This window comes from Chlamydotis macqueenii, chromosome 16 (assembly GCF_036417535.1).
Source record: "Chlamydotis macqueenii isolate bChlMac1 chromosome 16, bChlMac1.mat, whole genome shotgun sequence".
Taxonomy (NCBI): Eukaryota; Metazoa; Chordata; class Aves; order Otidiformes; family Otididae; genus Chlamydotis; species Chlamydotis macqueenii.
The window spans coordinates 7,728,575-7,753,060 of NC_141571.1; the positions used below are offsets into that span (position 1 = coordinate 7,728,575).

General features: G+C 51.0%; 1 protein-coding gene and 1 long non-coding RNA gene across 2 annotated transcripts in view; both read right to left on the reverse strand.

Moving 5' to 3' along the window:
• Positions 1-817: 817 nt before the first annotated feature.
• Positions 818-24,486, reverse strand: part of B4GALT5 (beta-1,4-galactosyltransferase 5) — a 37,475-nt gene continuing 13,806 nt past the window's right edge. The window contains exons 2-9 of the mRNA XM_086760982.1: positions 14,374-14,508; positions 9,785-9,898; positions 8,861-8,985; positions 8,090-8,206; positions 7,064-7,251; positions 6,711-6,833; positions 6,229-6,330; positions 818-3,906 (exon numbers count right to left, since the gene is read on the reverse strand). Of these exons, the coding sequence (XP_086617108.1) occupies positions 3,759-3,906; positions 6,229-6,330; positions 6,711-6,833; positions 7,064-7,251; positions 8,090-8,206; positions 8,861-8,985; positions 9,785-9,898; positions 14,374-14,508 (1,052 nt within the window). The 3' untranslated portion in view covers positions 818-3,758. The remainder of the gene's footprint in view (positions 3,907-6,228; positions 6,331-6,710; positions 6,834-7,063; positions 7,252-8,089; positions 8,207-8,860; positions 8,986-9,784; positions 9,899-14,373; positions 14,509-24,486) is intronic.
• Positions 18,200-21,139, reverse strand: LOC147598708 (uncharacterized). Its single transcript, XR_015260305.1, has 2 exons — positions 21,001-21,139; positions 18,200-18,386 (listed from the first exon to the last, which is right to left on the reverse strand). It is a non-coding gene; the product is annotated as an uncharacterized LOC147598708 (long non-coding RNA).

Here is a 24,486-nt window from a genome sequence, read left to right on the forward strand (position 1 = left end):
GGCAACCCCAAATTTCTACACGTGCATCCAACCCCTGCCCAACCAGCTGCTACAGAGTGACACAGGCAATGAAAGCCCCCCCAACCAGGGCACCCATGGAGGAACACGGCCATGGGGATCCCCCCAGACTGAGGTCGGGGCGGGCTCCCACCCTTGCTCCTGTGAGCGCAGGGAGAGGCAAAGCCATCGTCCCGGGGCGGGTGGCAGCGGCTGGAAGGAGCCTGCCACCCCACAGGCTCCAGCCAAGCGCCGTGGGTGGGAGGAAGCTTCCCAGAAGACGGAGAGCTAAATAAAGGCAAGGCCTGGAACAACCCAGAGCTGCTAGCTATTTATTCTAGCATGCCTGCACGCTGCAGAGCAGGAGAAAGATATTTTAAAGCTGCTGCAAGGAAGCTTGTCTGTCTGCCTTGGTTTGTTGATCAAAAATTTAATTATCAACCCTCCCTACCAACATCTCTGAGCCCTGCACTACCTTCAGCCAAATATCTTCCAAACCCCACCTCCCACAAGGCAGCCAGCTCCTCCATCAGTACTACAATGAAGAAGATGCTTGGGGAAGAAAAAAAAAAAAAAAAAAAAAGAAAAAAAAAAGGCTTTGGCACATACAGAGTAGTAAGAACACCCACCCTGCACTCAATCTCCTTCCAGCCAGCCCAAGTGAGACATTTCTAACCAGCTTTTAGCATCCAGGGCTCACCCTTCTGTACTCAGCAGCTCTCGTAACTACTTAGCCCTCTGGGCTTACAGATCTCATCTCCTATTAAAAAAAGCACACCCCGACCTCCTATAAGAAAAAGCAACCACTGCAATCTTTGTTCTTGAATATGTATTTTTTACTGAAAAAATCATTCATAAATTAACAAATACAAAAATGTACAAACACATGGGTAAATAAATGTAATGACACAAAGGATTGCTTTGCTGAGAAGTGTGTGTGTGTTTTAAAACACTAGTCTTCAGTGCAAAAATGTCCCCCTGGCATCTCTTAAAAACATAACAGTAAGCTCAAAAGCCATGATGATGGAAAGCTATTTTGGAGTTTAAAGCCACTTCTGATGGTGAGTGACCTGAAGCACGTGGCTGTTGCTCAGACAGTGCTTCCCTTAAAGAAGCAAGCAGAGCTTTACAGATAATGAACTGTCAATAAATAGTTTTGCAAATAAAACCCACATGGCTCATAAAAAAAAAAAAAAAAAAATCAGCATCAAACAGGACCTGCCTTCCGGCGGGGCTGACCGACAGTGATGGTGTTAACACGGAAGGGGCAAACAAGTGGCCTTGTTGAATTTCAGCTGCCAGTATATGTACAAGTTCTCCTTAATACGAGAATTCTTACACCATAACAGCACATGCGCTTGACAGTATGTTTTTAAGTTACATTTACTATACAGTATTTGACATAGCTGATAAGATTAACAGTGCACATTTTCAGATATTCCACATCTTAAAAAGGGAAAAAAATTCAACGTGATTAGAAGAACAAAGGAACTATGAAGACGGATGCTGCTGGGGGGGATGGACCCTTTTGTGCCAACCATAGAGTGCATTTCTGAGCAGAGGTAACGCCTTTTTGTTCAGTACAAGGTGCAACGGGTGTCAGGTACATGTCGAAGGCTGAGGATCCTGACTAAGGTAGTTTAACACCTACTCACACACACATGCATGATTCCTGGGGTAGTGAACTTGGACTAGTTGAAATACATTCCTTGTTTGAAGCACCATTAAACAAAGACAGATTTCTAGCAAGGTCTCAAGATGAAGAGAGGGGCAGGGCAAGACGGGTTCAGCATCTGAAAAGGGTCCACGTGAATTAGAGATCGAGATTCAGAAGCAAAAAGTCTTTATTGCTATATGCGCCATAAAAAGCAAATCCTCACCTCTGCCTATAAATAACCAGGTTGAATCCCCTCGGGAAGCAAGTTTAAAGCACATGTAAATTCAAAGACTTTAAACCTAAGTTACAAACTTATCAGCGCTTTTCAAGGGCAGGCTCGCTGCCCTCTCATACCAGCTGATAAGATCTACGCAACAGGAACTCGTGTGTTCTAAGCGAACGTTTTCTGGATACAGGTTAGGAATGCCGTGGGCAGTCACACCCACCACAGACGCGTATGGGGATCATACGTCCACAGAACTGAGAAAACAATGTAAACCATGAGGAATTCAGGAAACTGAAGGCAAACAATGCAATAAAAAGAAAGTTAAAGTAATTTGGAGGTTAAGTGCCCACTGTTGTTATGTATAAATACAAATTAAAAAGCAGCTCCCGATGTATTTACTTTTAAGTCAGAGAGGTCCAGCACAAGTGACGATGTCGGTGCTGCGTAAGGACTGGACTGACTGGCAGCAGGGGAGAGCCCGGAGCCCAGCCTGCCCACAGCGGCCCTGCAAAGGAGGGGATGGCAGATGGGAGAAAGGAGGGGGCACTCCAGTTTGGATGGGGCATCACACCAAGCTCTGGGGTTCCCGGTCCTCGTGTTCATGAGCTCGATTCATGCGTCCTTCATTCCTCTCACTCCCACGAACCTGTGACAACCTGCCCCACCAGCTGGGCTTGTGCAGGTGCTGCCAGGTGAGGACAGCGAGAACCAAGTGCACTACCTGACTGACAGCACTTCAGCGTGCTGCTAGATTTACACAATAAATACAAAATAAAACAACCTCCCAAATGGTACCGTCACATTATAGGAGCGACAGCAGGGTGCTGCCAGTCCGGGGCAGGCTCGGTGCGGTGCAGCCAGCTGCCCCATCCCAAGGACGGCAGGACCCGGGGCCGTGCTTCCCGCAGCAGCGTGGATGCGAGCTCTTGAGCGATCAGCCAAGCTCGCGTTTGCCATCAGTGGGATACAGGCAACAGGCGAAGGATTTTATTCCATATGGCTTTTGGATTCATTTGCCTATCATGTTGCAAAAGTGACAAAAAGGGGAGTTTTTCCATAAATACTCCCATTTCCTCACTCTCCCTGGAAAAAGCCACTGCCATGGTTTCCGGAATGAGTGATGACACTGCTGTGTTTCTCATCCACTACACTGGAAAGTTTAGGGCCCTGTCCCACAAACATTTCTGCAGATGCACAGCTTAAATCATGCAAGCAGTCTCACTGGCTTAAAAGGGAACACCTTGCACAAGTACAGTGAGGCACACACAAGTGTTTACAGAAGTCAGGACTAAAATGAGTGACCAAATGTAAACCTCTAGCTTGGATTTGAGCCATAGGAGAAAAATAAAAAGGGGCAATTTACACAGCATATTTACACTTACACTTCTTTAAGAAGCGATTCTGTTGTATATACTTCAAGCAGGTCATTTAAAAAACTGCACAGACATAGAAGAACGGTATCAGAAGTCGTTTGATCTCCCACTAGGGCAGTTGCTGACCGAATCGCTCCCGACGTCTCCCGTCGGGAAGCCAGAGTCCCTCTACTGAGCCGCTTCCCAGAGGAGAAAGCGCGTCCTAGGCGAGTCCTGGTGCCGGAGATTGCTGGAGGAGGAATGTGGAGACGAGAGCAGCAGGTCGAACTGTTGTCCCAAAACCCAGAAAGCAAATGGTGGAAAAAAGAAAGAGACTGCTGAGCTCGCTGCACGAGTATCAGGCTGGATTGGTACAGCTAGGGCAATTTGTGCGTGCACTTTCAGCCTTCTCCAAAATACTGTGATCCTTCATTAGACAGTGTTGCTTGTCCTCGATAACCCTTGGAAAAGAAAGTCTAGCGTGGTGCTTTCTTGGTGAAGGGCAGAGCAAAGTTATTTTCTCCTCTCAATATTCGGTCACCAGAGCCAGCTCTGGTGTCAGGTTAACAGTGATGTTCTTATACAAGGCGTCATACGTGACGTTTGGAAAGTAGTTCAAGTTATTGAGGCCATCCAGGGCTTGCCTTTCTTTCGACTTCCTCAGCAAGGCATACCTGTGCAACAAGAACCAGAGGCCAGAGTCACTTCTGTGTACCCCACAGAGCCCTGCAAAGTCCACCTGATGCTACTGAAACACCCTGAAAAAAGCCAGTCCCGGCAGCAGCTATAAACAACGAATTTCTGAGCCCTTAAAAAAGACGACCATTATTTGTTTGTATACTCCCGGCAGGTAAACATTGCAGACCTCACAGTTTTATGGTCCACTACTTGATGAAGAGCAAGACGCTCTCTGTGCCACCAGGCAGCCCAGCAAGCACCCAGCAGTCAGAACAACCTGCAACCCTTGCCCAAAGCCTGTGGGTCCTGATCCCAGGAGGGAGCTGAGCTCAGGGGGGTCCTGCAAAGCCCTCACCAGGAGGTTCTGGCTGAAGAAAAGCAGTTAATGGGTGATGTAGTCCTTTCCATTGCTAAGAAACGGGACTACAGACAAGACGAGAACTAATGTTTTTAGTCCAAGGGATGGGGGATGAGGAAGTAAAACTAGAAGAATGATGGCTTGGGGAAGGAAACTGCAGCTGGTGCACAAAAACAGCCTCAACCAAATTTAGGGGCAGCATGATGAGATGTAAGGGCTAAGGTGAGAGGGAAAAAATAAAATATACAACTAGAAACATCTCAGAAGGACAATACACTGACTTTCTGGGGGCCTGGCAGCACCAGGGCGAGTGGGAGCTGGGCTGAGACCTGTGAACAGAAAAAAAAGCACTAGGGAAGGGATGTGCTGGGAGGAAGAGGAAGACTGGATCAAAGTGAAGAGGGAAGTGCCCAAACTGGCTTCAAAGAGGCCACAGCATCAGGACACGGGCAGGACACTTAGTGTCTTGATGAACGTTTTCCTTCTCGACAGTGAAAAGCGCTGGGTCCCCCTGCTCAGGTGGGAGAAGCAGTAGGCTTGCAGATGGCAGCAGTGTGTACTTGCCTGCAGGTAAGCGCAGAGCAGAGGGAAGCAGAGATTTCAGAGGTGGGAGCCTGAGGAGATCTATTGCTAAGCCTCGCCTAGGCTGGGCGTCAGGCTCCAGAGGCAGCAGGGGAGGCAGGAGCACGCAGAAGCAAGGGTATGAGCCTCACCGGGGTAAACCACTGCCTTGCTCATCCGCACCGCATATGCCCGCTCCCACAACACTGACCCACAGCTCCTGCTGACACTGAACCAGGGCTCCTGGCTGGGGCCAAGAGAGCAGGGAAGCATTAGGAACAAGAGCTCAATCCCACTGCACTCTCAGCCTTTCATGCTTCGAGTGTTTGACTAAATATGGCTTTTTAAGCCAAAATGGACTTCTCTTAAAAGAGTGAAACAAGAGAAGCATCTCTTACTGCTGCATTCTGTCTGACAGAGAAATGAAAACTAGGGCTAAAGATGACATAACCTCAAATGGAAATTCCCACAAAAATTAGTCTTCTGTGAAAAGAGATCAGCAGGCAGGCGAGCTTCCTGCCTGGCTCCTCAAATGGTATCTGCAACATAAATCCTCCTTGATGCTCCTTCTGCCAGCAGCAGCCAGGAGCCCCTCTGCAGAACAGAGCTCGCACTGTCCAGCAGCTCATCACCTACGAGTGTTCATTCCTGCAGTTGTTTGTGAAAAAGGTATTTCTCCAGTTTTCTGTTGCATAGTTTTCAGAAGACACAAATTCCACCAAAGTCCCCTGGCAAAAGCAGCCATTCAACAAAACCTCATACTCCCCAAAATCCTGGCTCCTGGACAAAGGGGTCAGAGCCCTCACGGAAAGCTCCAGGGAGAATTTAGGTCTTTGCAAAAAGGGACAAAGTGTTCATGCACTACCTGTGCTCATGAATTCAGGGTTTGCTCCAACCCTAACCAAGGGTTAGGAACCAAGAGCCACAAACAGAAGAATGGAGAGGGACGAGTTGCTCTATCTCAGTGCTGAGCAATGCCTCCTTCAACACTTAGATCAGGCTCTTCTAAACAAACACTGAAGCTTCCCTGGTATTTGGCATTAGCTGGTGGCTAGTTAGCTTTCCACTCCTTTAGGAACATGTCCCTCAAGATACAGAACAAGTCTTCAGCCTGCCATGCTGACAACCACCTCTGTTGGATAGCATCCAAGCAGCTACAGCCACAAAGTGAGGACCTCTTATCGTAGGGATGCAGGATATAAAACATACTGGAGGAATCCAGGCAGTGCTTTGCCTCCTTCATCTCCCACAGTGAGTCGCCTTCATGAGTTAAGGCTGTTACTGCTCTCAAACAGCTGCAAGGAACCTTGTACACAGTACAGACACTTTGTGAAAGGCTTTGGGATTCCCCCCACCCCACCCCCCCCACCCCAAAAAAAAAGAAAGAAAATTCACTTGCCTTCCTAGGAACTGCACTTCTCCTCGATGATGGTGGGGAATTGATTTGTATTTCCCTGTATCTCCTTCTGGTCGAGTCACCGAGTAGCCTGCATACTGCACTCTGCATTAGAAAGGGAAGAAATAAAATTAAAAAAAACCTAAAAATCAGCTGTCACATTTGCTGTGCTCTCAGCGCTTGTCAGGAATGCACAGCTAGCGTGCTTTGGGCTCTTACAGTAGCTTTGCATTTCCACCCAGCAGATAAGTGATGCAAGTCTCCCCACTCCAGCCCGGCTCTGGGCAAGTTGCACGGTGCTCAGCACCTCAACGCTTTACCTCAGCTGAGATCAGTTTGAGCTCAGCAGTGTGGAATAGTGCACACCACCGCAGGCAGGTGAAGCAGAGGTGAGCACGTTTTCCCCTGAAGCACGTGCAAAGCTTGGCTCACAGAACCACCATCAGAAGCAGAGTTCAGGGACGCCGGCTGAGCCGAGCCCATACCTGTTCCAGAGGTCATCGTCTTCGCCACCCCAGCCCCAGAAGGCGTTCGGGAAACCGTTGATCTTCTGAAACTGCTCGACAGTCAGGCCACTCACCCCACCAAAGAATTCGTTATAAGGGAGTCTGAGTGGGAGAGAAGAGGTTAGGGCAGAGCCTGCCAGTGCTGCAGCTCTCCCTCTTGCAATGGGGAAAGCCTGAGCTGTAAGGATGCTATTTGTTCTATCTCCCTCTCATGTTTACTTTGCACAAAGCATGGGAAGCAAACAGATTCACTTTCTGCCTTTTAAAAAAAAAAATAACCTAACACTAGCTCCTAATCTATCACGGTAGCGTGGAGGAAGACCAGTGCTTACAGATACATGTACTTATCCAGCTTGGCTGCAAAGTGCCTCGGCATCTGTCCACACCCGTAATAGTTACGGTCATTTTCTGGTATGTGGTCCACATCGTGAAAGATGAGACAGTCCCAGTCCAAGTCCTTCATTGCTTCCCGAAAGCCAACATTGAAGAGCATGGCACGGTTAAAGGGTTGGTTTCCAGCCTAGGGGAGAGAGAGGTTCCTTCTCAGGGGGAGCCCCGTGCAGCTCGTGCTCCACACATGCGTTCTCAGTCTTGTCTAGAAAACTGCAGAGGGCAATCTGCTGCCAAACTGGTTGCATGAAAGGAAATGATGTATTGCAGACAGACAGACCAGCAAGATCATCCAAGACTTAAATATGCAATTTACTGTGCAGGAGCAAAACCAGAAATGCTAAAGTCTTATTACTCAGACACTTAAAAAAAAAACCCAAACAATTTTGATTCATCTTTTAAAGATAGGGCTAAATATAAAGGGGATATTTGCTGGGCAGGTGAAGCCAGATAGCTTAAGTGACAGGTTCATGTACACATCACATGACAGTTATGTTTTACAATCTGAAAGTCTTTCAGATACTGCCCAGACAAGAAATGCGTAACTCTGGTCAGGCCATTCCTGTGCCTAGGGGATGCTTCCTGCAACTGCCATGGGGATACACAAAAATAACACAGCATTATTTAAAGTGCAAATATCTGGTTCAAAGTTCTCTTTTTTTAAAGTATCTTCTCCACTATAGGATTTTAAAAAACCCCAAACCCAGAATCTCTACTTTATTTTTCAGACAAAACCGTGACTTTTAGGCACATCTCTCAGCTGTGTCACTTTTAGGCAGAATGGGACAACTTAAACATTGCAACATGAACCCCAAACCTTTAAATGACACCATCTGGCAGGTAAATGCCTCGGGCCACAGCACAGAGCTATGCTTGCAGCTTTGGCTGAAGCTCCCGCAGACACATTTCTAGCACAGCGCGCCCGCGCCCCAGCAGTTGCCACCCCCACCGCCCCAGGGCTCACTCACTTGTTCTACGACGTAAAAGGCGAACTGTAAACGTTGCCGCTGCAGCATGGGAATAAGGTGTCTGAAGAGGACGGGAAGATGCTCGTATCGATTGCGGAATGGGATCAGGATCGCCACCTGATAGGGAGAGGATATGGCTCTTACTGCACCGCACCAGTGTCTTCTGCCACTGACTAACCCCCGGGCTGGGGAGCAGGACTGGGTGGTGTTACAGGGGAGGGAGCAGCACAAAACGTGGTGTCTTGGCTCTCCCGTATAGGGCTGGAGCAGCTTTTGTGCTCCCACATCACTGCTTTCCTATTCACTTTTTGGGGTATTGTTGCTTTGGGGAAACTCAACATAACCTCGAGTGGGAGGGAGACCTGCAGCCCCCCACCCTCTGCCCAGCGCTGGGGACAGCAGGAGTGGGGCCAGGCCCTGCTACCACCTCCCTCTGGGTATGGGAGTCCCCAGCAGTGCCACCTTGCCTCTCTGGGTCACATCCTAGCCTAGACAGGGTGGCGGGTGGAGCAGGAGGCTCTGCAGTGGGGAAGCAGGCAGGCGAGCTCCCTGCCTGGCTCCTCAGCAGTCCCTGCAGAAACTCAGAGCTGGGTCATGCATCACTGAAGCAGCCTGCAAGGTCAGCATTTCCCCCCTGGGCACTGCACCTCCACACTTCAGAGACCCTTATATCTGCTACTCTGGAGCTTCAGCACATCAGAGATGTTTCCATCAGCGTCTTCCCACCACCCATCTGGGAACCTCCACGCTCAACAGGGACACCTCAGTTACCTTCCAGCGAGGCAGGCAGTCGCTCGGCTTCCAGTGGCCTCCCAGCTTGATGGAAGGGTCTTTTGAGAAGAACTGGTGGATATCATCCATCGTGATCTCGCTCATATTTACGTCGATGGGGCCCTCTGTGGAGATAGCGGGGAGAGGCAGAGTAGGAGGTCAGGAAGCATTGTGGTCCTGGGGCACCTTGGTGCTGCGCTCTGCTGCATCCCTGCCTGCTGTCCCCAGCACTGAGCGCAGGCAGCCTCCTCTTTTCCCCAAGCACCAACAAATATGATTAGGAAAAGCTGCTGGCGCGACTCATAACACCTCTAACTCCTCAGCAGCCTGGACACAGCTCTCCATCAGAGACCTACAGTGGCCAGGGCACCACACAGCTTTCCACCACACACCAGCAGAGAGCCGTTCCCCCCTTTTAAGAAACATTTAGCCACAAAAGCCCAATTTTCCACTGCAATATCACTTCAGTAGAAGCATTTCTCCCGGCTGCAGCTCCCTTCGGGAGGTCCAGCCCGTCTCCCACACCAGCCCCTGCCCAGCTGTGCCCGGCACAGCTCAAGGCTGGGACCAGCAGTGCGGGCAAGGGGGCCACCCTGCCACTGCTGCCCCTGGGAAAGGGCTGGCCAAGCCTTTTCACCAGCTCCCAGCACACAATTCCTCTTTTGTTTGTGTTTGCCAAGCAATAGGCTCCTGCTTCAGCAGGGAGACGTGCCTTCAACACAGCAGGGATTAATTTGTGTGAGTGGGTAAACAATGATTTCCCAAGAGGGGACCGGGCTCTGAACAACGTTCCCATTCATTCCCAGGTGCTCGGTGGGGAAAGGTGCAACAATTCCCCACCAAGCAAGCTGGGGAATGCTATGATGTGCCTCCAAAGCCACAGGGAGCTGGAGAGGGGCACGGGGCTGTTGGGATGCTACTCACTCATAGAAGGGAGCCTCTCGGGACAAGTGTGGTTGGGGAAGTAGGTAAAGTCTTCAGGAAGAAACGTTGTGGCTTGCAGAAAGGTGTCATTGTGGTTCAGATCAAGAGGATAATCTGGGGAATGGGAGAAAAAAAAAAGGAAAAAAAAAAAGAGGAAAGTTTACACTCGAGCTTCAAGTCTGTTATTTCCAGCCACTTCCCTGTGCCACTGAGAGCAGACTCCAAACCCACCCAGGGCCAAGGACGTCCTCGTACAGCATGAGCTCTAGGCTTGCAACCCAGCTGGGTGCTCATCCCTGTCCTCAGGCAGGTGACTGCAGAAGCCCCGGCTGCCTTAGACAAGGCCACACCAAAGAAATCTTCATGTTTTCTGGCCAGAGTGTCACCTCTCAGGATCATAAACAGCTCCAAGCAAAGGAGCACACAGCCCTTGGAAGGAAAAGCTACGCAGCAGCTCACCCCGAAGGACCGCGGCACAGCGAGAGGGGATGTGCTCCTCCAGCGAGTCCCGAGGGGCTCCGAGCGGGCAGTGCCCAGGCAGGTCCCCATGCCAGCAAGAGCCATCGGTGCAGCAGCCTGCACAGGGAAATCCTGCCTGGCGTCCTCCTCAGAGGATCAATAGCAACTATCACATACACGCAGCCTTTCCTCCAGTTTGCATTGTGCAAGAGCAGAGGAGCCGCCGTGCCCCAGCACTGCGCGTTTCTCCAGCCCCCTCATTCCCCTGTATCTTTCACCTCGTGGGTAAAACCCCTCCAGCCTGTTACACATGTGGATGTTTTAAGGAGGTTTTTACATAACCATGAACTTCTGCTTTCTACTGTAGTCATCAGCTCTGCATAAGGCAACTTCAGCCAAGCATGACCTTTATTTTAGGCACTAGAAAGTTTCCTGCCTGCAGTAAGGCGTCGGCTGCTACAGGAGGATGCTGCCTCCCCCCTGTCTCCGAGCATCAGATGCTTAGCACAGGGCTGGCCTTCTGGTCCCACAGCACCAACCTTACACCCCACAAAGCTCCCGGAAAGCAGCTTTCCTATTCCCTAGCCGTGCACAGGCATTCCAGCAGCAGCTGGCTGCAGTGGGGCTGACGTTCACCGTGCTGATTCAAAGCAAGAGCAGCCCTGGTTTCTCCCAAGCGCAGTACAAACCAGGTGGTGTTCGGGCACCCAGAGACAAAAGAAGGTCTAGTGGCCCCCTCCACTGCCCCCCATGAGTTGTCCAAGCAGCTCCGCAAAGCCTGGGACACAAGGGCTGCAGGTGATCCATCAGCAAACAGCTGATGTACAGCAGGGAGCCAAATTAAGTTATTTTACTGAACGCAGTATAAAATTCAGATTATTTTTTTTAAATCAGCAGCTATAACCTTTCAAATAAAGCATACATTTAGTTTCAAGAACATATTGATAGCAAAAAGGTTTCACACATTTTACAGTGAGAGCAATTTAATAAACCCAGAATTACAGTGTAGCGAAATGAATGAATTGGCTAAGATTAAGAGTTAGGAATGTAAGTTATATTTAAGGATAGGGACATTTAAGTAATTGCATAAGCACAGTATATTCTCCATAGCAGAAAGGTTCCATCTAATAATTACAATAATGATATATCAAGAAAAAAAATAAATCTAGTGACAATTTAATCTTTCAAAGCAAAGCAGGGGGGGTTGCCTTTACCTGCAAGGTCAAAATCTTTCACTTAAATTAACTGAGACGACTCATTGCTGGCCGATACTTCAGCTTGCTTTATTGTGCTAGTGCAATCCTGTCATTAATACTGTTTATCCACTCAAATAAGCGGTACTCAGGCTATCTCAGACTCAAGATGGACTTGTAAACAGAACCTAAGGGCTTTTCAAGTATGATAGATATTATTTTGCATGCTTGATACTGCACTAATTTTTAATAACTGGATTCCCATTAAACTCCTATCACCAGAGCACGCTCTCAATATCCAGTCCAGCTGACAATGCACAGTGAAGCTCAGCTCCCCTTTTTTTGCACAACAGGCTGCCTCTTTTGCTTGTGGAAGCACAGCTGGGACCCCTCCCGACTCACCGAACAGGAAATTGATTATTGCATCTATTAGCAAATGCTGAAAAGGTTATAAATGACTTCCTTGTTACAATACAAGAGGAAAAAAAGCTAAGGGGAAAGAATAAATACAGACAGACGGGGCAAAAGCACACTGTGCTCGCAGCAGACCACTCTGTGCCTGGTCACCTTGCCATTCAGCACAAGATATTGCATTTTTAAGGAACCCCCTAGAAATCAAAGCCACAGGTCCTGGGAGGACACACACACAGCAGCCCCACACAAAGAGCTGCTCCCCCCCAGTCCCTTGCCAGAGGCACATGTGACCTGTGGGAGAGGTTGCAGCTCAGAAAGTGTCAGCAGCTTCCTGCTTCCCGGGAGCTGCCACGCAGCTGGAGTGGGGACAACCAGAGAGGGGGCCACAGGGTCTCCTGCTGCCCACACTGGTTAGTGACCTGTGGCAGCCCACTCCCACCTGGGAAGAGGGGACGGGATGTGCAGAGGGGAACAGGTTGCCCAGAGAGGTGGTGAATGTCCCATCCCTGGAAACATTCCAAGCCAGGCTGGATGGGGCTCTGAGCAACCTGATCTGGTTGGAGATGTCCCTGCTCCTTGCAGAGGGGTTGGACTGGATGGACTTTAAAGGTCTCTTCCAACCCAAACCATTCTGTGATTCTGCAATGCAGGGATGCAACACCTGCTGCTCTCTGTGGCGTAGGACAGGGCAGGAGAGCCCAGGAGCTGCTCCCAGCAGCTGAGAGTCACATTGGGGACAGCCAAGGCCTTTGCTGGGTCCCCCTCACAGCCATACCAGGCAGGTTTGCTCTCCCAGCCATCACACTGTCAGGCTGCCCACAGCAGTCCGGGGAGGATGCGCTCACCAGGCAGTGCCACCCGCCCAGATCCCACCTAGGCACCCAAAAAGAGCCAGGGAGGGAAGACACTGACCCCGGTGTTAATATAATCCTTGTGGCCACAGCGCCGCGTGCCTTCCAGATGTCACCACCATCCGTCACGCATCTGTGTTGACGCGCCTGCCAGGGAAGGTCACCCAAGGACGGTGCATCACACTTCTATATGTTAAAATCACATCTGGAGCTCTCGGGGCAGGAGGGCTGTCAGCCCATGCCTGCAGAGCTGGGATGATCTGAGGCCTAAGCAAAGCCAGTGATTCGGCACCAGCGGTACGGACATCGCTGCTGCTAACGTGGGAACCATCTCCCTGTCTGCTGCAGGAGCAGACAACAGACTTTTGGAGGGCTCGGAGCCCCATGGGCTGCAGCGAGCACGGTGGCCAGGGCCACAGCAGGACGGAGGCTCTCATCACCGCAGACGGCAGCGGTGGAGCATCTAACCCTCCTCCTCTCGAGGGATCAGCTACTTCCTTACCCTAAGTCTGCTTTACTTAATGTTTCCAGCCTTAAAAATAGCCTGGGCTGGCAGCCCTGGCTGGCTTCAGCAGTGAGAGGAGGTGACCTAGGGTGTCAATCTCTTGTGCAAGTTGATAATTCCCCTCCCGTGCCCATCCCTGGTTAGAGTACAGCTGAACCGGCCACCTGCTCCTCCGGGGGCTGAGAGGCAAGGATACGGCTTGCTTTTTTTCTTTTCTTTTCCCCTTTTTTTTTTTTTAAATAAGGAAATAATCTTGTCTCTTGAAACTCTGTCAGCCCCTGCTGATGAACCCCTGCAGCGGAGGAGCTGAGCAGAGCTCCCCAGCACAGCCACAGCCTGACACCAACCGAGTCGGGGAGCCGGCACCAGCGTGAGGCATGGGTGACACGTCGCTGGGGACAGTACGCGCTCCTGCCACACCAGCCTGAAGGCAACGCCTCGCCCTGGCTCACACACAGCCACGCACACTTACGCTTTTGCTGTAGTATATTTATACCAAAACTTGTAACCCTGTTATCACCCTTACAGATGATAAACAGCCTGGAAGCGAGAGCCTGCAACTCCGCTGCTGCATTCTGCCCAAAATTCAATATATTATTTGTGGCAGATCTCCAGCCAAGTCATCTCAGTTCATCCTTGCATAGGAAGAGTGAAGCTTACGAGCACAGGCTTCTCCATGTGCACAGAGCCAGGGCTCTGCGCACGCGTGCGCCTGGAAAGTTATTTTTTAAAATATGAAACCTGATACTTGCACTGAAATTTGAAAAGTGTTTACCCTCAGACTGGCTGAAGCTAACAAGTTGAATTCCTGGAAAGCAGAGAAGTTTTCGGCTCAACATACCATCATTTGAGGCCTTTCAAGATTTTCACTCCTTATACAAGCTAGAAGCATTTGATTTTTTTTTAATATATAAAAATAAATTAATAAAATTTTATGTAGTGTATATACAGTACAGTATATATACAGTAATTCTAGATGTAATATATATTTTTGTTACATATAATATTTATTTATCTATATAAACATTTTTTAAGGCCAGTTAATCAAAGTTCCCACCCTGCATTTACCAGCACAAATTAATTCCTTCAAGCGAGAGCGATTCAGGTCAGCTCAATTTCCAATGGAAATGGAACCTTTGATCAAAACGAGAATTATTCAAGAAATACCTGAGTCATTCACGCTGCTGTTCCTCTTGGCATAGGCACTGCGGACCACCTGCTCGTACACCTGAGCTCCTATTGTTCGCATGTTTTCACGAATCATGATGCCTTGGGCTTGCATCATGAAGAGGTAGGTGTTCACTGCAAGGAAGAAAAAAAAAATGAGTACTTCCATGAGCACCAGCTTTTATAGGAAAGAGAAATAGGAGTCTTTTGGAATCATTCCCAGCCTTCTGCTTGGTTTCAGCTCCTCCTGCCAGGAGGCTCCTGGGGTGGCACGTGCCTCGGTTGCGCGATGGGAGCTGGGAAGGGCAGAGTTGGGAAGCGGAGGCGTAAGGCACGTTTGCAAATCCAGCTGGTTAATAAGGGGAATGTGCCCAGCTAGACCTGATGATGCAGAGTGTAATGCAGCATTGCAGCCTAAACAACAGCACCTTTTGCTGCCTAAGTAGGGAGGTTTAATTAGGAAATGTCATTAGAACAGGAAGCTAAGCTGCAAGCCTGGAGGAGGGCATTCATTCCCAGACTGCAGCACCATGGGATGACACTTGCTTGGCAGAGGAACCTCAATGGTCACCACAAAAACCATCCCACTGCCAGCCTCTGAGCCCACCAGCAACCCACACGTTGCAGAGCAGGCAGCGCTCTGCAGCACAGGCCCCTGGGTTCCCAGGACCAGCCTCCCCCCCAGCCAGGTTTCTTTTCCCCTCCTTTCCCGCTGACCCCGTGCCCTGGCACCTCTCAGGCTGAGCCTGCTTAGGTTTCAGTTTAAGCTGATACTCGGCACCGGCAGGGACAGGCCCCAAAGCAAATAGCAGCAAGTACAGTCCTGCATCACCAGCAGCACTCATGGGGATGGCAGGACAGACACCCATGGGGACAGACACAGCACCCCTCACCAGCATCGCAGTGCCAACCACAGTCCCACTGCAGGGACGCTTTAGGCTGAAGAATGAAGGGGGGGAGAATAAATCTTGATTTAAAAATAAGGAGGAGGGGAGATCTAGAAGGACAATTCCGCACTAATAACTAAAAAGCAAGTGAAAAGACACTCCAGGGGGGATGGAGAGGACATCAGGCCAAGGAAACAGAGATCCTGCACAGAGGAGGGCAGTGATGATGAGATGTCACCAGGAAACATCCTGGCTGTTTGCCACAGCAGGCATACCAGAAGCTGTAACAGCCTGAAACCGGCAGCTGCCAGTGCCAGGATGGCACAGCCCTCACTGGAGTCACTGGGACCGCAGATTAGATAGAGCACCACGGAGACAGCACCGCAATTGGAAAGCAAGGGTCCCCCAAACGCCACTCACTGGCACACGCTGTCCCCCTTACACCCACAGATCGAGTCAGCCTCCAGAAAGGCTGCCCGGATACATTTCCCAACCCCAACTCCATTTTATTTTTGCACAGCTAAGTAAATATCTGAAAGGGCACCGGAGCCCCACGCCAGGCCCCACGCCATGGCCAGACCCTGCCTGTGTCTCGGAACCAGAGGGAATCACCGGACAGGGGTTTTCAAGGCGCAGCAAGAAAGGGATCCGCTCTATTAAGTATGTGGCAACTAAATGGCTTGAAATGCAATTTTAAATACCCATTTCTATCCTTTCCCTTCCCATATGTGTACCCTTCGCGGTGGAGCCAGCAATGGCACTTTGAGCCAGTGGTCACATCAGCAACGTGCAAGGGCTGCCTCAGCCAAAGCTGCACCCAAGCCCCCTTCACTCACCTGCCTCTTCTGAGGCCAGCTCCGTACCCCAGGGCACCCGCCGGGCCAGTCAGCGAGAGCTACAGCATAAACGTGTGCCCTGCTGCGGCTCCTGGGCAAGACGCTCCTGCTGCAACGGCAGTGAGAGGTAGCAATGCTGCTCCTGCTCAGAAAGACGGAGAATTGGCTCTAGCAGATCCCCGGGGGATAAGGCTCAAGGAAAACCTGGCACTTTTATGTGGCACCACAGGCGAGAAAGAAACGTAGCTGAAATTCCTCATGCAAAGCCTTACACCCAGGCCTAAAACCTTCATATGCTGGGTCTCATCTCCTGCTCGGAGCTCAGCATTGCCTCCCAGCACCAGCATCTGGGCTCCAGCATCCCTACCTGCCACAGCCCTGGCTTCTTCAGGCAGCTGCCAACCAGGACTTGCAGAAACGCAAGTCCCTGGGGGAAAAAAAAGTGTTCACAGAAATGGGCTACTCTGGGGCTAGTGGCAAGTCAGTGAGCAATGCACGAGGCTGGCATGGCCTCAGGTCTAGGGCAGGATGCACAGCCAACCTGCCCACTCAGGCCAGGCAGAAGACAGGTCTCTCCCAGATGACCACAACAAGACATAGAAGTTGAGCAGCTTTGCCTTTGGCTTGCTAGCCCACGTCACGGCTCTGCCTCAGTTGCTAAGGCAACATTTTACGGGTTGATGCTTGGGATGTACGACACCCAAGGCCGTGTTCCTAACATCTTGCCCCAGCAGCAGCACCCACCCCAAGCTGTAGCCAGAAGCTCTGCAAGGCTCTACCAGGATGCAGCACAAACCAACACATCCAGCAACGCCAGCAGCGTCCTCCAAAGCCAAGGAAGTGCAGCAGAGTGCGGACGCATACAGAAGAGCGGCACCACACAGCCTCAGCTCGGCCATCAGTGAACTGTGAGGGCTCAGAGACTGCCCAGCTCCCTTTCCAAAAACCCAGAAGGCTGATCAAGAGCAGAGTTCCTCTCTGCACAGAGCAGCTAACGGGTGGCTGAAACCACGAGTCACGATGTTTATCAGGACCAGGCTGTTGATAAGGGAAGCGGGCGCAGCAAGCTTGCACTTCCCAGCTCGCACGGAGTTTGAGGCCTAACTGGCTGATGCTGAACAAGTAATTTAGCTTTCTACTTCATTACGCCTGCTACTCGCTGGATGAAGCAGACTCAGGTTTGGTGAAGCATGAAAGAACGAGAGACACAAATCGGCATCCAATTCCTGCCCAATTTAAGGAAGAGGGAGGTTTGTCGGGCACAGTGAAAGCGCCGTTTGTTCCCCGCTCCCTCAGCAGACGGATGGAGCAGGGCCTGGCCACAGCCACATGACATGGCTGGCTGGGTCGGACACACGGAGCTGCGGTGGGAATCCTGAGCAGGCCGTCGCCGCAGCCACCGTCCCAGGGGAGCGCCAGCACAAACACCAGCTTTGTTTAAGGCAGCAGTTGCCTTTTCACATATTAACCCCTTTGCTCAGATGAAGGAGATACCCGCCCACGGACGAGCTGTGCCGTCACCGTGCCACACACTCAACACCAAGAACCCCCCACTACCACACCAGCCCCAGCCCCAGCCCAGGGACGGGAGCCCCTTCTGCCCCCAAAATGGTTCACCACCACCACGAGATGAGCTTCACAAACCCCACATTTATCCAGAACACGCAAGCCACTTGAGTCAGAAAAATTTGATTTAAAACACATTACTGAAAAAATGTCACTGCCCATACCCACACAGTGTTTAAGTTAGCTCCATAGGGACACCATGGCCAGGGCTGGGCCTGGACCATTGGGGAATCGCTGTACCACACTCAAACCTCACTCCTCACTTTACTTCACTTTTGATGAGCAAACTGGCCACAGTTTAAGTTTATTAAGGCTGACCTTACAGAGCCCAGGGCCCTCGTACCCGAGATGCAGCACGTTCCAGATCTGTCGTGCTGGAGCCCCCACCAGCGGAGGAAGGAGCCACCAAGCATCCCGACCGCTGCCCTCCGCCACGGGAGGAATGTGCACACGTGCTCGGCCTGAACCAGGGTTCAGCCAGAAAGCAATTCTCCGTGTTGTGAGACATTGCTAATCTAATCACACAGGATGATCTCGAAAATTACATTGGCCTTCTGCCTTTATTCCATTTGAGCACGCAGCACTTCAGACCACATACACGCAGTGATAACAGCCCAGCTACAGCCGCTGAGCAGCAGGACAAGGACAGGAGAGGGATTTTAGCTGCTCTCAGTGCGGGGGAAGATGCCCCTTTTCCTACAAATTTCCAGCAGATTCTCACTACCTGCAAGGGAAACAAGTAAAATTTAAGAATTCATTTGCCCAAATGACTGCCTTAAGATTATTCTTCTTAGTTTGTTAAAGGACAAGTCAACTCCGCCAGGATTTGAACACACGGAAACCACAATGCCAGACCTACAGCTTCCCACCAGCTGGAGCAGGGGCCCACGGCTGCACCCCAGGGCCGCTACGCCCCTCGGGACACCGCTCATCAGTGACAGGGAGGGTAAGGGCTCATCCAAGCCAAGAGTGGATGCACCAGCTCCAACCAGGGAGGTGAAGCCCAATTATACAAATGAGCACTGAAGGCTTCCTGTAATCATTTCTCTGTTGGTATTTTTGGAGCACTTGTAATCAAGAAACAGCTGACTTTCTCATGGAAAAATTAATTTCACCCTGATGATACATACTAGAAGAGGCAGCGGTAATCTGCAGCTTGGGAGTTGATTCGGAAGAGGTCCGAACGTGCTTCATGCCAGCAACCAACACAGGAAGGCGAGAGACCTGACATGTCTTGCTCCTGACCCCAACACGCTTCCGTCACCTGCGGAAAGGATCTTCCTCCAGCATTCCCGGGCACGGGGGACGGCGCGGCACCCGAAGCCCCATGCCGGGAAAGGCAGCCGCCGGGGCTGGGGTCCAGGAAGAGAGGTCGGGCGGTTCACGGCGGCCCTGCACGCCTGCAGCAGTATCAGCACCAGCACGGCTGTCAGGCTTTCCTGAGGAAGGAGCAGATCTTCCTCTGCTTTGAGATTTAGGGCTTTCTGTCACATTCAGCATTTTTCCTCAGTTCATTAGTCGGTGCTACAGAAGCACAGAGGGGCTGTTTGTGAGTTTCTCATGGTCTTGCTGGGATGTGTGGCCTTCTCCTGTTGGCACCTGGGGCTCTGGAGCAGCTGGACCCCGTCCTGGCAAGGGCAGCCACCCCGAGCCCCTGCCCTGCCCCGGCAGCACGCATCTCGGCCAACACCGTCAGAAGTCAACATACAAGCAGGGAAACTGCCACTGAACAAACCGCTTTGCCAGACGTTCGGAGTGGGTCTGAGGTGCCCGGCAGAGCTTGTGGGACTCTTGCGCGTGGGAGATGTGACAGAGACTCCAGGAGGGGTAAAGGTCCCACAGGGAGCGGGGATGGGTGCTCAGGTCACCTCCAGCACCCTGCCAGGGCTGGGAGGTCCTGCCCACTGCAAACTCCTCAGAGACAGCGAAACCAGCAGTCACGTCTACGTTAAGCCTTTTGTTAAGCTCCCCCAGCAGATCCCCAGCATCAGTTCTGTATTGCTAATGCTAATAGAGCTAAGGGGTTTAATCAAACTAAGCCTCCAAGAACAGATAGACAGTGAGGAGAGTCTCAACCCATAAACAACCCAGCTAGGAAATTTAGCAGCATCTCACTGCTAACACACCACGAGACCGCCATGTCTATCAGCCTTCCAGTGGCACCGTATTCCCCAGGCATACAGAGTGCCAGAACAATTAAATAAGAGGTTCCTATTAGTTTTAGAGAATTCAATATTAATGCCATCACTGTTACTTAGCCCTTCACCTAGAAATAGCACAGGGAGAATAATTTGATACGTTAAGTGGTCTAAGAATTAACAGTGCAGCAGCAGCACTGAGCTGGTAATTACAGACCACCCGTCCCCAGAATTGGCAAGTTCACAGCCTGCACATGCACAACGCAAGCAGGCAAGATGAGAGACTGCAGCGATCCTGGACCAAAACCTGAACATGAGGAATCTGCATCCGAGCTGCCTTGGAGAAAAATGAGCCTGGGGAGGCTTCATCAAGAGGGAAGAAAACTGAGATTATTCTAACAGCCCCTAAATTTTTAACGTACACTTTTAGGATGAAAACTTTCAGTTGCAATCCCACAGCTGGCTGAGGGAAGGTGTTTATGCAACTCGCTCTGAAGAACACCACACTGATTTGAGGATACTTAGCAAGAGGAACACAACATGCTCTGCACACATGGAAAATCTGGGAAGGCCAAGGGAACTCAGGGAGCGTTTGCAGCACCAAAGCACCCATGGAAGGAGCCTTGCACAGTGTGCACAGTACCCAGGGTCCACGTAGGCAACGCTGAGGGTGGGGAAACCAGGAAGACACAGTTTACTCATGTACCAGGGCAGTAATGCTGAGGATGGCTGTAAGATCACACAAGGTTTTGCAAATCCCAAGAGCAGCTCGACTCGCGGGCTCTGCTGTAATTCCAGTTTGCAAGGAAGGGCGTAGTGACATGTGCAGGCCAGAGCACAGAGCATAACAAGCATTTGCCCAAGTTAAATATTACCCTTCCCTAGCCACATTCAGATTCTCCTACTTTAATTGCAGTTCAGGCGATACAATTGCACATGACTGCATCTCCTGTTTGTTTTCCATCCCTCCGTCTTGCCACAATGTGCAGCTCTACGGCCAGCCTGCCCTCCCCATCTCGCCTCCCTTTCCCAGGGTCAGCGCAGCCGCTTCCAAGGAGGGAAAAAAAAAAAAAAAAAGAGCATCAGCTGCCAGGAGATTTCTCCACACACAGAGCATAAAAGCACAGCACTTGCTGGGCACCGCACAGTTAAATGCACAACACAAGGCTCTTCAGCAGGCGGAGTGAAATGATTGCTAACCTCTGGGCTGGCTGGCAGCACTGGCAGGCTGCTGCTGGCTACCGACAGCAAACATTTCCAGTTCAGCATTTGTTCCTGAGGTTCATTAGGAGACAAAGCGGTGGAAAATCCTGCGTCCCGGACACCATCTCGAAGCGGCAGGAATCCTGACTGCTGCCATAGGATCAGGATGAGGAAACAGAGGGAGAGCGTTGGTAAAAAAAAAAAAAAAAAAAAAAAAGAAATACATGAACGCTTGGGTAAGCAAGGGAGAGGAAAAGCAAGCAGATACTCCCCAGCGCTGCCCTTGAAGCAGGAGGGCAGGGAAGGACGTGGGCTGCTTGGGACAACTCCTTGTTGCCTGGGTCGTGGGAATTGGCACGGCTGCAGGACAGAAAGGAAATCCTGTGCTGCAGGCATCCCCTGCCACAACCCGGGCATCCTACTCATCAATGGAGCAGCCTTAGGATGTGCAGGAAAAAGGAGACGTGGGGTGGTACTGCCCAGGAACTGCACTCAGTAGGGAGTTTTCATTGGGCAGTCCTTTACCATTTGAAGCAATCTAGAATACAGCCAGACCACAAGACAGAATAGAGGACAGGTTGGATTTGGATTTAAAATTTCTATATGCACCACACACCATTTAAGTAGATTTTCAAACTACTGATTTGTTAGTCTTCCAAATTAGGAGATTAATTATACCCATCGGAGAGTATAAAATTGTCAAGATAAAAACAACAGAGACATGGATTCACTGACAGAGTTCACATGGTACGAGCTGCACTGTCTGAAGCTTTAGCACCCTGACTTTGATGGAGGAACGGAGAATGGGACTGTTGTTTAGGATATTCCCCCAAAAAAACAAAGACCTGATTTTTCAAGCATGTTTTACAAGTTCAGTGTGGCTGAACAAAAAGGGTTATCACATGGACAGCCTCATGTTTGCTGCAACTGAGCTGCTCCAAGCCGGGATCCGAGACGTTTCTGGTCAGCGGCTTGCCTCTCGCACCAGGCTGGACCATCCCAGTTACCACGCATGAAACAACCCGCCCTCCCAGCTGTCACGCTCAAATGCAGCCGCAGGATTTGTGGTTACAGCATCCAGGATGGCATTTGTTCTTTGCTCCATTCAGCAAGATCCACAGCACATCTTCCACTGCCATTTATGGCTAAAGCATGGTCCAGCTCTCATTTACATCATCTTTGTCTCTGAAAAAATATTAGGGCGGGGGAAGTCCTGCTTCCAGTTTGCCCACAATGCACACACCCCAGGGGATCCGCTTCTTGCCCTCTGAATGGCAAAACCCAAGGCAGCGATTTCCACCCCTGGGGCGGGCTTGCCTACACCAAGCCGCTGGCTACTTCATGTCTCCGACCTCAGCGGGGCAGGGCACACCAGTGGGGACCCTTGCCACCAACCACCGCACGGGAGGGACAAAGCAGGTTGCAGAGTGCAACCCTCTGCCCGTACCAAGGCCTTTGCCCTGGCAATACCCTTGCACCATGCCACGGGACGACTGCTCCTATCAGCAGGGTTACGTCCGCCACCAGAAGCCGCAGGCTCTCATCTGACCCAACGCTGGGTGCATTGTGCAAGCACAATTTGCACTGCAGAGACTGCACCTAAGCAGAAATCCCTCTGTAGCAAAACTCCCAGACTGTCCCTGTTGTGTTTGTGGTTTTTTTTTTTTTTTCCTACCCGTTGCCAGGTACTGGGAAATCAGCCATCTCGGCAGCCAGGGAGGGAGCACTGCCACAGCCCCACCTCTACGCTACGCACCAGCCTGGTTCGTCTGCCGGAGAGCCCGTCAGCCCTTTCAACTCCTAAAAAATTCTCCAAGCTGAAATTCTTCAATCACGTGGGATTACTGTTGTCCCAGATTTTAAAAGGCAGCAGCTTGGAGCTCCCTGCCAAGGGTACTTTCACCATACAGTGCCATTAAGACCCACAGCAGCTTGGCCTCAGCAGTACGATTACAGAGTTGTTCTTGTCTGCAATAATTAAAGACTGCGCTGTAAAGAGACAGTACAGCTGCTGTGTTTTTACAGGACAAAAAAAGCTATCAGAAAGAGGATGCAACTTTGAAGTTCCAGCATACAGAGCAATACCTATGGGATTCTGTAAGAACTCTGATGTCCCAAGACATTTATTCGCTTGTTATGGGCTATGCAGCCTTGGAACACCTGACATTTTTTATGTTTTTCTTCCGCCTGACAAGCAAACTGGTAATACAGCTGCTGTAAATAAATTAACCAATTCCATTATCAGAGTAGGGAATGACTTCATTGGAAATAATTAATCTCTCTGTCTATAAGCTTATTTAGCACTTAACTAAGAGACTCCACACCACAGCCTGCTTATGCCTTCCTGGGTGTCAGCAGAAAAGCAATGGCATGAGAATGTTTGGGGTGACTCGAAGAGGGGAAAAAGGAAAAACCCTTCTCTCCATCACCCCACACCACAGACCTCTGCCGTGTGCTTCGGGGCCAGACCTTGGCACGCGCCAGACCCCTCTGCCATGCAGGGAAGCGCCTCCTCTCCCTCCCTCGGCTGACCTGTCCCTCCTGCCCAGCCACAGCAAACTTACCAACAGCACGGCCACCCCAGCACCAGTCATAAGAAAACCCTAAACCTTATCCTGGGAAGAGGGGAATAAAGTATCAGAAGCCAGATTCACACCGCCTTTTACCGCAAAGCGCCACACTTGCAGAATTGTACCTAACACCCTGCCATTAAGTTACACATTAATCCCAGACAAGCAGAAACAAGGCTATGGAGCGAGCTCAGCAAGGGTAAGAGCGTCCACAGCCCCATGCGGTAACCAGAGGTCAGGATCCACCACGAGATGATGGGGACATCACCAACCACGAGGGCTGGAGCCCCCAGGCTCCCACTCCCTACCAGATTTTGCTGAGTTTATACAAACAATGGAAAAACCCAGTTTGAGCTCAGCAATGTAGGTTGCCCACGAGCCGGCTGTGGGGACGGGGCACTGGGCACCCAGCTGGGCTGCCCACAGCCTCCCACCACACAGTGCCCTGCCTGCCCCAGAGCAGTGCCTTCTCCTGTCCCGAGTCACTGGCCCTCACTGCCTGTGGACTTCCACGATGAAGTTCTTCTCTATCACCCCCCCCTCGCAGCCCTGGAGAGGGACGAGCACATGCAGGGGCACAGCAAACACCCCCTCCCTCCATCCCACTCTCCCACAAAAACCTTTAAGCTCCTCACACGCAGTGGCAGCTGAAGTTCTTAAAGAGCGTTGTGTGTTTACCAAGGGATCTGGCCGCCCGCTCATCGATATGAGCAACAGGGCAGGGGAAAACAAAAAATAAACTAATCAATTCCAGCCTGCCTGCGCCCAGAAGTTAAGCTCTGCAAACAAGAGTCAGACATTTGGCTCCCTCGGAAAAGGCAAACACACTGGGAACACGAGGGCAGCGCTCCCCAGGCCGAGCAGCCCTCCCCAGCCCCGCGTGGGACGCGCGGCCCTGGCCGTGCCCAGCTCA